Raw genomic sequence first — 13,996 nt, forward strand, 5'->3', positions numbered from 1 at the left:
CACACACACACACACACACACACACACACACACACACACACACACACACACACACACACACACACACACACACACACACAGTATCAAGGAGTAGGGCAGAGAAACACATACACACACCCAGGGCAGGTTGGGAGGAACCATTTACAAACAGACCTATCTAGCATCAACCAAACAGTAATTGACAAACTATTTTAAAAAATTGAGCCTCAAGTAGTCAGTCTATGGCCATTACCTTTTCAACCTCTCAGAGCAGGTACGATAATGCTAATATCTAACATTATCACACAAGCATCCAGTTATCCCCTTCTGTTAGCGTTGCTGCTATGATGCTATCCCTCACTGTTCTCTCCAATGCTAAAATCTTCCATTATCCCACTAGCATCCAGCTATCACTCACTGCTCTCTCCAATGCTAATATCTTCCATTATCCAACCATGTTTCTTTCCCTTTTCTTTAATCTGAATAAAGTTGAATGTTTTTAGGCGTTGGAATCGTCGCCCAGCGTGTAGATAAGAGCAACCCATTTTACCAGCCCACCCCCCATGTGGAGAGACATAACACATTCAATTATCTGCCGGCTCCCTGCTAGTCACTAGGCTATTAACATCTCACTCTAGAGGAGGAAGGCAAGACGTCATGCTGAGGAGATGTTGTAAATCTATTAAATGGCTTGTGGAGCCAAGTGAGGCTGTGAGAGGCTGTGAGAGTAGCTTTACTAGGCCATTCGACTGCTGCCACTAACGACTACGGGCAACATTTTGAATGTTTACATGGAGACAGAGGGGATTTAAAGGGATCGGTATACACAGCCATCTTTCCCCCAGAACCCCTCACCTCTGAGCCGGCGTCTGAGTCCGAGCAACCAGACTGAGACAAGAAAAAGAAGGGCGAGACAAAGAGGTGAAAAATACATTACCCCATGACCCATAAGGAGATGTTGATTTCCTGCCTTAAACCAACAATGTATTTTTCTTCTGTATGTAAAGCGTTACAACAGCAATGTGAGTATGAGGTCAAGTCTAGGTTATGTAGCAGGTTGCTCAGGATTATTTTATACATACAGTATGTATATACATATATAATTTAACCCTATTGATACCAACTAGACAGCTGTCAATTTAACTCTGGTATCAGTGACCAAGTTATACAACACTATTAGATCAAGCAGTCCAGTCATGTCCAGTATCTCCTCTTACCTCCGACTAGCAGCCAAACGAAAATCCCAGAAAATAATGAAGAAAAAAAAAGGTTTAATATGTATCAGTAGGGGAGGGGATTGTTGACAATGTGACCAGTGATGTGGTGGTAAAAAAAAATAGGTGGGTAAACTCTGATCGCGGTAAAATTAAAAAAAAATAATGCTCACTTTCCATGCATTTTTAAACAAAAGATGGGTAAACTGTTGGGCAAAACAAACACTTTGCTCTATACAAACTACAGGCTAACGCTAACACTGAACACTGTTCTCTATACAAACTACAGGTTAACGCTAACACTGAACACTGTTCTCTATACAAACTACAGGCTAACGCTAACACTGAACACTGTTCTCTATACAAACTACAGGTTAACGCTAACACTGTGATCTATACAAACTACAGGTTAACGCTAACACTGTGATCTATACAAACTACAGGTTAACGCTAACACTGTGATCTATACAAACTACAGGTTAACGCTAACACTGTGATCTATACAAACTACAGGTTAACGCTAACACTGAACTCTATACAAACTACAGGTTAACGCTAACACTGAACTCTATACAAACTACAGGTTAACGCTAACACTGTGATCTATACAAACTACAGGCTAACGCTAACACTGAACACTGAGCTCTATACAAACTACAGGTTAATGCTAACACTGAACACTGTGATCTATACAAACTACAGGTTAACGCTAACACTGTGATCTATACAAACTACAGGTTAATGCTAACACTGTGATCTATACAAACTACAGGTTAACGCTAACACTGTGATCTATACAAACTACAGGTTAACGCTAACACTGTGATCTATACAAACTACAGGTTAACGCTAACACTGTGATCTATACAAACTACAGGTTAACGCTAACACTGTGATCTATACAAACTACAGGTTAACGCTAACACTGTGATCTATACAAACTACAGGTTAACGCTAACACTGTGATCTATACAAACTACAGGTTAACGCTAACACTGTGATCTATACAAACTACAGGTTAACGCTAACACTGTGATCTATACAAACTACAGACTAAAACGAATACTGTGCTCCATACAAACTACAGACTAAACACTCAATATTGTGCTCTATAAAAACAAGCTGAAGTTAACACTGAACACTATGCTCTAAAAACTCTGTCCTCTGTATGGGAGGGTAATACCCACCATGTCATCCTCCCCCTCGTTGTCGGTTAGAGCCTGGAGAGGACAAACACACAACCCTCAGTTTCAATGAGAGATGTAAGCTGAAACCACACCACTGTTTAAAAGCTGAGAGAAATTCAGTGCCCTTTTCATTGACTACAGACTGCCCAGATTAAAAAATAATAATAACTTAGTGTTGTCAACAACAACCTAGAGTATGACAGAAAACAACTAGATACTATGCCATATTAGAGTAGCATCTTAACTGCCTGTGTTAGATGGACAGACCTACCCCCTCATCGAACTCCTCAGGCTCCTCCTCATCCTCAAGCTTAGGAGAAAAACGGGTATATCATCAATCAATCAAACAAAATGTATAAAGCCCTTCATGAAGGCGTCCTGTTTAAATCCACACAATGGAACAACCGCTGATATCAAAAGAAGGATTCTAGAACAGTCACACAAGGAATCATACAATACCGTTCAAAAGTTTGGGGTCATTTAGAAATGTCCTTGTTTTTGAAAGAAAAGCAAATGTTTTTGTTCATTAAAATAACATACAATTGACCAGAAATACAGTGTAGACATTGTTCATGTTGTAAATGACTATTGTAGCTGAAAACAGCAGATTTGTAATGGAATATCTACATAGGTGTACAGAGGCCCATTATCAGCAACCATCACTCCTGTGTTCCAATGGCACGTTGTGTAAGATAATCCAAGTTTATCATTTTAAAAGGCTAATTGATCATTAGAAAACACTTTTGCAATTATGTTAGCACAGCTGAAAACTGTTGTCCTGATTAAAGAAGCAATAAAACTGGCCTTCTTTAGACTAATTGAGTATCTGGAGCATCAGCATTTGTGGGTTCAATTACAGGCTCAAGAAATGGACAGAAACAAAGAACTTTCTTCTGAAACTCGTCAGTCTATTCTTGTTCTGAGAAATGAAGGCTATTCCATGCGAGAAATTGCCAAGGAACTGAAGATCTCGTACAACGCTGTGTACTACTCCCTTCACAGAACAGCGCAAACTGGCTCTAACCAGAATAGAAAGAGGAGTGGGTGGCCCCAGTGCACAACTGAGCAAGAGGACAAGTACATTAGAGTGTCTAGTTTGAGAAACAGACGCCTCATAAGTCCTCAACTGTCAGCTTCATTAAATAGTACCCACAAAACACCAGTCTCAACGTCAACAGTGAAGAAACTACTCCGGGATGCTGGCCTTCTAGGCAGAGTTGCAAAGAAAAAGCCATATCTCAGACTGGCCAATAAAAATAGAAGATTAAGATGGGCAAAAGAACACAGACACTGGACAGAGGAAGATTGGAAAAAAAGTGGAGCCAATTTCCTCCTACAACAGGACAACAGCTCCAAACTATGCAATAACTATTTAGGGAAGAAGCAGCCAACTGGTATTCTGTCTATAATGGAGTGGCCAGCACAGTCACTGGATCTCAACCCTATTGAGCTGTTGTGGGAGCAGCTTGACCGTTTGGTACGTAAGAAGTCCCCATCAAGCCAATCCAACTTGTGGGAGGTGTTTCAGGAATCATGGGGTGAAATCTCTTCAGATTACCTCAACAAATTGACAACTAGAATGCCAAAGGTCTGCCAGGCTGTAATTGCGGCAAATGGAGGATTCTTTGACGAAAGCAAAGTTTGAAGGACACAATTATTAAAATTAAAAATCATTATTTATAACCTTGTCAATGTCTTGACTATATTTCCTATTTATTTAGCAAATCATTTCATGTATGTTTTTATGGAAAACAAGGACATTTCTAAGTGACCCCAAACTTTTGAACAGTAGTGTATATGGATGGAGAGAGGTCTACAGACCTACAAGAAGTTATATAGGGATGGAGAGGTCTACAGACCTACAAGAAGCTACATATGGATGGAGAGGTCTATAGACCTACAATAAGTTATATAGGGATGGAGAGGTCTACAGACCTACAAGAAGCTACATATGGATGGAGAGGTCTACAGACCTACAATAAGTTATATATGGATGTTGATACAAGGGGTTGATACATTTTTCGTAAGGGAAAATCAAGTGGAAAGAAGCCTTTTTAATCCATAAATAAAACTGTAAATGCACTATAAGTTGAAAATGTCCTTCATTGCAGGAACGTTCTCCTGCAACAGGGTGATCAAATTAAGATCCTACATCTGTATAGGTGCTATAGCGAAGCCAACACTTCCAGCCATTGGTTTTCATCCATATACTTAGTTTATTTGTTTGGTTGTCTTTGGCGTGACAACAAAACAAAGACAGAGAGGCGCTGGCTACAACACAAACAGACAGGCTAAGGAGAAGATCCTAGGTACAGGACAGGGTTTAGTCGGGATGTTGAGTTGAGATATATAGGCACTGGTGTGGATCTGGGTCATAGAAGGATAGGGCAGAGGTGGGAGGAGAGAGAGGGTCACCTTGGACCCAGGAACAGTCTTTGGACCTTTGACCTACCATACACTCCTCTGCAGCGACCTGGAGACACACACACACATCTGCTGGTTAGTCTTAATATGCTTCAATATGCTCTGAACCACTTTTGCACACACACACACACACACACACACACACACACACACACACACACACACACACACACACACCTTATTTTGTGATCCCTCGTAGTAGAGTATGATTTTCCCCCCCGGCACCTAAGTATAATGTGTAAAGTGTGTGTCTGACAACGTTGCTTCTCACCTGTTTAGCCCCCATGCACTCAAACATCTTCTCCAACAAGACCCGCATCTGTTGTACGTTATTCATCAACACACATGGCTGGGAGAGAGGGAGGAAGAGAGATGGAGACAGAAAGAGAGAGGTAGAGAGAAAGAGAGATAAGAGACAAAGAAAAGAGAGGAGAGAGTAAAAGAGAAGGTGTGTGTTGAGGTGAAGTGAGATTCAGAGACGAGAGAGTAAAAGAGAAGGTGTGTGTTGAGGTGAAGTGAGATTCAGAGACGAGAGAGTAAAAGAGAAGGTGTGTGTTGAGGTGAAGTGAGATTCAGAGAGACGAGAGAGTAAAAGAGAAGGTGTGTGTTGAGGTGAAGTGAGATTCAGAGAGACGAGAGAGTAAAAGAGAAGGTGTGTGTTGAGGTGAAGTGAGATTCAGAGAGACGAGAAACAACATGCTGGAGTAACTAAGAAAACTAAGATATTTTATAAGCTCTAAAGATGATGCAGTACAGAAGCTGTAGAGAGAGGACACATAGTGTCCTTCAGAAATGAGTTTTGAAGTGGATACAGTCTATCGGTTCCTAAAGGAACCTTGTTGAGAGAATGCAGTACTCACTATCTTCTCCTTCTGGCAGTAGGAGGGGAAGTCCTTGGACAGGATAGCACAGTACTGCATCAGCACCTTGGTGATGGTCTGGAGAGAGAGAACAGTCAGAAAACACCTTGGTGATGGTCTGGAGACAGAGAGAACAGTCAGAAAACACCTTGGTGATGGTCTGGAGAGAGAGAGACCAATCAGAAAACACCTTGGTGATGGTCTGGAGAGAGAGAGAACAGTCAGAAAACACCTTGGTGATGGTCTGGAGAGAGAGAGAGAACAGTCAGAAAACACCTTGGTGATGGTCTGGAGACAGAGAACAGTCAGAAAACACCTTGGTGATGGTCTGGAGACAGAGAGAACAGTCAGAAAACACCTTGGTGATGGTCTGGAGACAGAGAACAGTCAGAAAACACCTTGGTGATGGTCTGGAAACAGAGAGAACAGTCAGAAAACACCTTGGTGATGGTCTGGAGACAGATAGAACAGTCAGAAAACACCTTGGTGATGGTCTGGAAACAGAGAGAACAGTCAGAAAACACCTTGGTGATGGTCTGGAGACAGAGAACAGTCAGAAAACACCTTGGTGATGGTCTGGAGACAGAGAGAACAGTCAGAAAACACCTTGGTGATGGTCTGGAAACAGATAGAACAGTCAGAAAACACCTTGGTGATGGTCTGGAAACAGAGAGAACAGTCAGAAAACACCTTGGTGATGGTCTGGAGACAGAGAACAGTCAGAAAACACCTTGGTGATGGTCTGGAGACAGAGAGAACAGTCAGAAAACACCTTGGTGATGGTCTGGAAACAGAGAGAACAGTCAGAAAACACCTTGGTGATGGTCTGGAAACAGAGAGAACAGTCAGAAAACACCTTGGTGATGGTCTGGAGACAGAGAACAGTCAGAAAACACCTTGGTGATGGTCTGGAGAGAGAGAGAACAGTCAGAAAACACCTTGGTGATGGTCTGGAGACAGAGAACAGTCAGAAAACACCTTGGTGATGGTCTGGAGACAGAGAGAACAGTCAGAAAACACCTTGGTGATGGTCTGGAGACAGATAGAACAGTCAGAAAACACCTTGGTGATGGTCTGGAGACAGAGAACAGTCAGAAAACACCTTGGTGATGGTCTGGAAACAGAGAGAACAGTCAGAAAACACCTTGGTGATGGTCTGGAGACAGAGAGAACAGTCAGAAAACACCTTGGTGATGGTCTGGAGACAGAGAGAACAGTCAGAAAACACCTTGGTGATGGTCTGGAAACAGAGAGAACAGTCAGAAAACACCTTGGTGATGGTCTGGAGACAGAGAACAGTCAGAAAACACCTTGGTGATGGTCTGGAGACAGAGAGAACAGTCAGAAAACACCTTGGTGATGGTCTGGAGACAGAGAACAGTCAGAAAACACCTTGGTGATGGTCTGGAGACAGATAGAACAGTCAGAAAACACCTTGGTGATGGTCTGGAGACAGAGAGAACAGTCAGAAAACACCTTGGTGATGGTCTGGAGAGAGAGAGAACAGTCAGAAAACACCTTGGTGATGGTCTGGAGACAGAGAACAGTCAGAAAACACCTTGGTGATGGTCTGGAAACAGAGAGAACAGTCAGAAAACACCTTGGTGATGGTCTGGAGACTGAGAGAACAGTCAGAAAACACCTTGGTGATGGTCTGGAGAGAGAGAACAGTCAGAAAACACCTTGGTGATGGTCTGGAGACAGATAGAACAGTCAGAAAACACCTTGGTGATGGTCTGAAGAGAGAGAGAACAGTCAGAAAACACCTTGGTGATGGTCTGGAGACAGATAGAACAGTCAGAAAACACCTTGGTGATGGTCTGGAAACAGAGAGAACAGTCAGAAAACACCTTGGTGATGGTCTGGAGACAGAGAACAGTCAGAAAACACCATGGTGATGGTCTGGAGACAGAGAGAACAGTCAGAAATTATTAAATAATTATTAGATAACGCATAGCTGACAGAGAGAGAGAAAAAAGGAGAGTAGGAGGGAGAGTGACAGCTTTCCACCCTGTAGACTGTTACAACACCAACTCTATCACAAGTTCACTGCTTTAAAGTCAACAATAACCATCTGACCATGGCAATAACGGCCTCGTACTCTGTTCTAGATCATACAATATGCATATTATTATTACTATTGGATAGAAAACACTCAGAAGTTTCTAAAACTGTTTGAATTATATCTGTGAGTAAAACAGAACTCATTTGGCAGCAAACTTCCATACAGGAAGTGAAAAATCTGAAAACGAGGCTCTGTTTCAGGGCCTGCCTATTCAACTGGCTTTTATTTATCGATATGTATGCACTTCATACGCCTTCCACTAGATGTCAACAGGCAGTGGAAGGTTGAATGGGGTGTCTAGCTTGATCTGAGGCCGAATAAGAGCTTTTGGAGTGGCAGGTCCGGTATTTTGTTTGATTTCGACGGCGCGCGGGGGACCTTGACATTGTCTTCTGAAGAGCGTTCGGTATACACGGCGAATTGCTCTGGCTCTGATTTTATTTGATACATATGAGAAAAACATCATAAAGTAGGATTTTTCAACCGAGTTTGATCAGTTTATTCAATGTTTATTGGGAATTTTGGAATTTTTCGTTCCATGCGTCAAGAGATGATGGACACGTGAGCTCGACATGGCTAGCAAAAGTTGCTAATTCGACAGAAGAAATGGACAGTCTAAAACCAAACAACGATTTATTCTGGACCTAGGACTCCTTGCACAACATTCTGATGGAAGAACAGCAAAAGTAAGACAACATTTATGATGTTATTTCGTATTTCTGTGTAATATGTTGACTCCTATTCTCCGCCGTGTTGGTGAGCGCTGTCTCACAATAACGCATGCTGTATGTTGTGGTGAAGTTATTTTTAAAAATCTAACACAGCGGTTGCATTAAGAACCAGTGTATCTTTCATTTGCCATACAACAAGTATTTTTATGTAAAGTTTATGATGAGTTCTTTGGTCAGATTAGGTGAGTGTCCAAAATATCTCCGGACATTCTGGTGAATCGTTGCTACGTATTCACAATGTATAACCACGATTTGCAGCTCTAAATATGCACATTTTCGAACAAAACATAAATGTATTGTATAACATGATGTTATAAGACTGTCATCTGATGAAGTTGTCCAAGGTTAGTGATTAATTTTATCTCTAATTTGTCGGTTTTGTGCAAGCTATTTTGGCGGGGAGTAAATTGCGTTGTGTGTTTGGCTACTGTAGTGAGCTAATAGAAATATATATTGTGTTTTCGCTGTAAAACACTTAAAAAATCGGAAATATTGGCTGGATTCACAAGATGTTTATCTTTCATTTGCTGTACACCATGTATTTTTCATATATGTTTTATGATGAGTATTTATGTATTTCCGGTTGCTCTCTGTAATTATTCTGGCTGCTTTGGTGCTATTTGTGATGGTGGCTGCAATGTAAAACCAGGATTTGTAGCTATAAATATGCACATTTTCGAACAAAACATAAATGTATTGTATAACAGGATGTTATAAGACTGTCATCTGATGAAGTTGTTCAAGGTTAGTGATTAATTTTATCTCTATTTGTGGGTTTTGTGAAAGCTACCTATGCGGTGGAAACATGGTGAAAATATGCCGTTGTGTGTTTGGCTATTGTGGTTAGCTAATATAAATACATATTGTGTTTTCGCTGTAAAACATTTTAAAAATCGGAAATGATGGCTGGATTCACAAGATGTTTATCTTTCATTTGCTGTATTGGACTTGTGATTTCATGAAATTATATTATATGATATCCCTGTCCCGTTAGGCTAGGCTATGCTAGTCAGCTTTTTTGATGAGGATGCTCCCGGATCCGGGATGGGTATGAAGTAAAGGTTAACGAAGTTGACTCTGTATTAATTATGTTGTTTGCTAATTTGGTTGAATTTGAATTCCATTGACCTTTATCTATTCATCTCAGTGAGAGAGTTTGTGTGTGTGAGAGTTTGTGTGTTTGTGCACATGATGTGTGTGTGTTTGTGTGTTACCTTGGCGAATCGCCTGTTGTAGTGGGCCTGCACCTTGGGGTCAGGACAGTCTAGTTTCTTGATGATCTCAAAGCTCTGGTTGAGCTGGGTGAAGATGTCCACTACTGAACTGGAGAACAGAGCATGCTCCGACGTCTGCTGGAACTATAGTAGGGAGAAGAGAGGGAGAGAGAGAGAGAGACACAGAGAGAGAGAGAGGTCAGGGGTCATGGTACAAAGGTCAGATAGGTAGAATTAGTCTGTGCCCCAATTCTCCACAATTTTCTTGACGTGTGTACTTGCACACTCCCCAAAATGGATTTTAAAGTATAGGATTGGTGTAAGTATTGGCTGGAGGGAGTTTCCCCCATTGTTAAACACATGCAAGTGTTAAACAAGTGTGCAAGTGAGCTGGTGAGATGTGGAGGTCCCTCACCCCTTCCCTCTTGTCCCTCTCTAGAGCTCCATTCATAAACTCCATGGACACATCCTCGTTCTCACCCAGCCACTGAAGGACAAACTGCAGAAACCACCTGGAGAGAGAGGAAAGAAGAGGGAGAGAGAGGAGGGAGGGACAGTGGGAAAGAAAACGAGAGAGGGAGAGAAAGAGAGACAGACATGAAGAGAGACAGACACGAAGGGGTACAGACACGAAGGGGGACAGTCAGAAAGGGGGACAGACATAAAGGGAGACAGACATAAAGGGAGACAGACATAAAGGGAGACAGACATAAAGGGAGACAGACATAAAGGGAGACAGACATAAAGGGAGACAGACATAAAGGGAGACAGACATAAAGGGAGACAGACATAAAGGGAGACAGACATAAAGGGAGACAGACATGAAGGGAGACAGACATAAAGGGAGACAGACATAAAGGGAGACAGAGATAAAGGGAGACAGTCAAAAAGGGAGACAGTTAAAAAGGGAGAGTTACAGGAGTTACAGCCCAATTACAGGAAGAGAGAATTGGAAAAGACGTAGTGTGAATGTGAGAAAGAAGCAGAATGAAACACAGTGTTAGAGAACAAGTGGCTGTCAGAGAGAAAGAGAGATTCGATGAATTCATGAGCAAGAGGATACAGTTTGTGTGTGTGGGGGGGGTCCCTACTCACGCAGAATACTCTGGTACATTGTCTTGGAAGGCAGGCAGGTCGATCACATACTCGTTGTAAAGCCACTTAACCTTGAAGTGAAGATTCATGTAGTCAGCACTCTTACACAGACGATGTTTCTCGTGCTCTGAGGATAGAAAAGACACACAGTTAGCCTCTGTCTGTCTTCACTCCCATTCAAGAGGACCACAGTGAAAATAAGTCCCAGACTTTATTGTGTGTTACCCTCGATGATTTTATTCATGTGCATCTATGACTTTTAAGTTTTATTTGTGATTGTTTTTTAAAAATGGTTGAATTAATAAACTAAACTAAACATGGGTTCACCCGGGGAATAAACGGCAGTTACATGAACAGTATTTTCCATATTCTACACAAGTGTCCCTAAAGGGACATACTGTTCTGATATACTGTTTAGGCTCCAAACAAGCCAAAACTCAAATAATAATTGCTGTCATGTTGAATTTGTGAAAACAATTGCAATATATTAGTGTTATTGTATGAATTAATTGATGAAGCCATCTCCCTAAGAAGGCTGGGAATTGTCAGGGACCTCACGATGCGATATTATCACAATACTTAGTAGGGTGTCCAATCACTGCCCAGAGTGCGTGAAAATGAGCTTTCGTTATGACATTTCACTTCCATACGTTACAAAATATACATTTTCCAAGACAAATGTGATTCTTCATGTTCTGAATCGTTCAGTGGGGTCTTTCTCTGACATCTCATTAGCATTATATCCCCCAAAAATCGGGTATCGTCACCTAATACATCCCATAATAAGCACCGAGCTCTGTTGACAGAGTGGCGCCGCTTTCACACAGCGACTTTTGAGGATTTTACGCTGTGGTCGTCTGCAAAGTTGTTTAGTAGGGTGTCCACCCACTGCCCAGAAAGCCAAACGCGTCCAAGGAGTCTGTCATTCTGGTAGACTAGCTATATTGTGGTGCCAGTATGTCATTCTGGTAGACTAGCTATATTGTGGCGCCAGTATGTCATTCTGGTAGACTAGCTATATTGTGGCGCCAGTCTGTCATTCTGGTAGACTAGCTATATTGTGGTGCCAGTATGTCAATCTGGTAGACTAGCTATATTGTGTTGTAGTCCCGTGTGGTATAGTTGGTAGAGCACGGCTCAGTTGGTAGGGCACGGCTCAGTTGGTAGATCACGGCTCAGCTGGTAGAGCACGGCTCAGCTGGTAGGGCACGGCTCAGTTGGTAGGGCACGGCTCAGTTGGTAGACCACGGCTCAGTTGGTAGGGCACGGCTCAGCTGGTAGGGCACGGCTCAGTTGGTAGATCACGGCTCAGCTGGTAGAGCACGGCTCAGTTGGTAGGGCACGGCTCAGCTGGTAGGGCACGGCTCAGTTGGTAGGGCACGGCTCAGCTGGTAGGGCACGGCTCAGTTGGTAGGGCACGGCTCAGCTGGTAGGGCACGGCTCAGCTGGTAGAGCACGGCTCAGCTGGTAGGGCACAGCTCAGCTGGTAGGGCACGGCTCAGTTGGTAGATCACGGCTCAGCTGGTAGAGCACAGCTCAGCTGGTAGGGCACGGCTCAGTTGGTAGGGCACGGCTCAGTTGGTAGATCACGGCTCAGTTGGTAGAGCACGGCTCAGCTGGTAGGGCACGGCTCAGCTGGTAGGGCACGGCTCAGCTGGTAGGGCACGGCTCAGTTGGTAGATCACGGCTCAGTTGGTAGAGCACGGCTCAGCTGGTAGGGCACGGCTCAGCTGGTAGGGCACGGCTCAGCTGGTAGGGCACGGCTCAGTTGGTAGATCACGGCTCAGCTGGTAGAGCACGGCTCAGTTGGTAGGGCACGGCTCAGCTGGTAGGGCACGGCTCAGTTGGTAGGGCACGGCTCAGCTGGTAGGGCACGGCTCAGTTGGTAGGGCACGGCTCAGCTGGTAGAGCACGGCTCAGCTGGTAGGGCACGGCTCAGCTGGTAGGGCACGGCTCAGCTGGTAGAGCACGGCTCAGCTGGTAGGGCACGGCTCAGCTGGTAGGGCACGGCTCAGCTGGTAGGGCACGGCTCAGCTGGTAGAGCACGGCTCAGCTGGTAGGGCACGGCTCAGCTGGTAGGGCACGGCACTTGTAATGTCAGGGTTGTGGGTTTGATTCCCACGGGGGGACCAGCACGAACAAATATGAAAATGTATGCACTCTGGATAAGAGCGCCTGCAAAATAACTGAAATGTAAAATGTCATGCCAGTGTAGACTAAAGTCGTGCTGTAAAACATAAAACATGAGCTCAAAGAGTCCCTGTGACTGATCTTCCTCCTGCTCTAAGACTGGACTGTCAACCCCCCCCCCCCCCATGGTCAACACAGCACACACCATTAAACTGGTCTTCTCTGTATACCCGTCCGCCATTACTGAACACACTTTTCTCTGTGTGAAGGCCAGGGTGTGTGTTGCTTTACTTTACTGTGTGTGACTGAGGGGATTTTGGACCTCCTGGGCTGCCATCCATACCAAGGCCACATGATCCATCAGTATTTCCTGTCTGCTGTGTTGTGGCGTGATGCTTGACGGTTCAGTGCATGGGAGCTCAGTGGTCAAAAAGACAAACAGAGCACAGCAAAATTGCACAACACACACACACATCCCTCACAGCAAGATGAACACACAAGCATGTGTGTACACACACACACACACACACACGTCTTACCAGCGTAAAAGTCTAGTCTGCGGATTCGGATTGTTTCAGGCGCTGAGATGGCAACACAAATGAGAAACAAACAAAAAATGAGGAAGAAAGAGTGACAGAGCCAAAGACGGAGACGAGAGAGAGACAAAGAAAGAGAGAGAGAGTGAGAGGGAAAGAAAAAAAGAGAGAGAGGAGGGGGGAGGACAGAGAGTGAAAGGAGGGGGGAGGAGAGAGAGTGAGAGGAGGGGGGAGGAGAGAGAGTGAGAGAGAAAGAAAGAAAGAGAGAGAGAGAGGAGGGGGGAGGAGAGAGAGTGAGAGGAGGGGGGGGGAGAGAGAGTGATAGGAGGGGGGGGGAGAGAGAGTGAGAAAGAAAGAAAGAAAGAAAGAAAGAAAGAAAGAAAGAAAGAAAGAAAGAAAGAAAGAAAGAAAGAAAGAAAGAAAGAAAGAGGAGGGGGGAGGAGAGAGAGTGAGAGGAGGGGGGAGGAGAGAGAGTGAGAGGCAGCAGAAAATAGAAGGATAAAAAGTGATGAAAGATAGACAGGCAGGCAGGAGGGAGGGAGGGAGGAGGAAGGGAGGGAG

The 13,996-nt window shown here is 43.8% G+C and overlaps 1 protein-coding gene across 1 annotated transcript in view; it reads right to left on the bottom strand.

The window, feature by feature from the left end:
* LOC120062955 (protein unc-13 homolog B-like) overlaps positions 1–13,996 on the bottom strand; it is a 96,311-nt gene that overhangs the window by 23,006 nt on the left and 59,309 nt on the right. The window contains 5 exon segments of the mRNA XM_039013009.1: positions 5,076–5,153; positions 5,665–5,742; positions 9,675–9,818; positions 10,090–10,186; positions 10,770–10,896. Coding sequence (XP_038868937.1) covers positions 5,076–5,153; positions 5,665–5,742; positions 9,675–9,818; positions 10,090–10,186; positions 10,770–10,896 — 524 coding nt within the window.

This window comes from Salvelinus namaycush, chromosome 18 (assembly GCF_016432855.1).
Source record: "Salvelinus namaycush isolate Seneca chromosome 18, SaNama_1.0, whole genome shotgun sequence".
Classification (NCBI taxonomy): domain Eukaryota; kingdom Metazoa; phylum Chordata; class Actinopteri; order Salmoniformes; family Salmonidae; genus Salvelinus; species Salvelinus namaycush.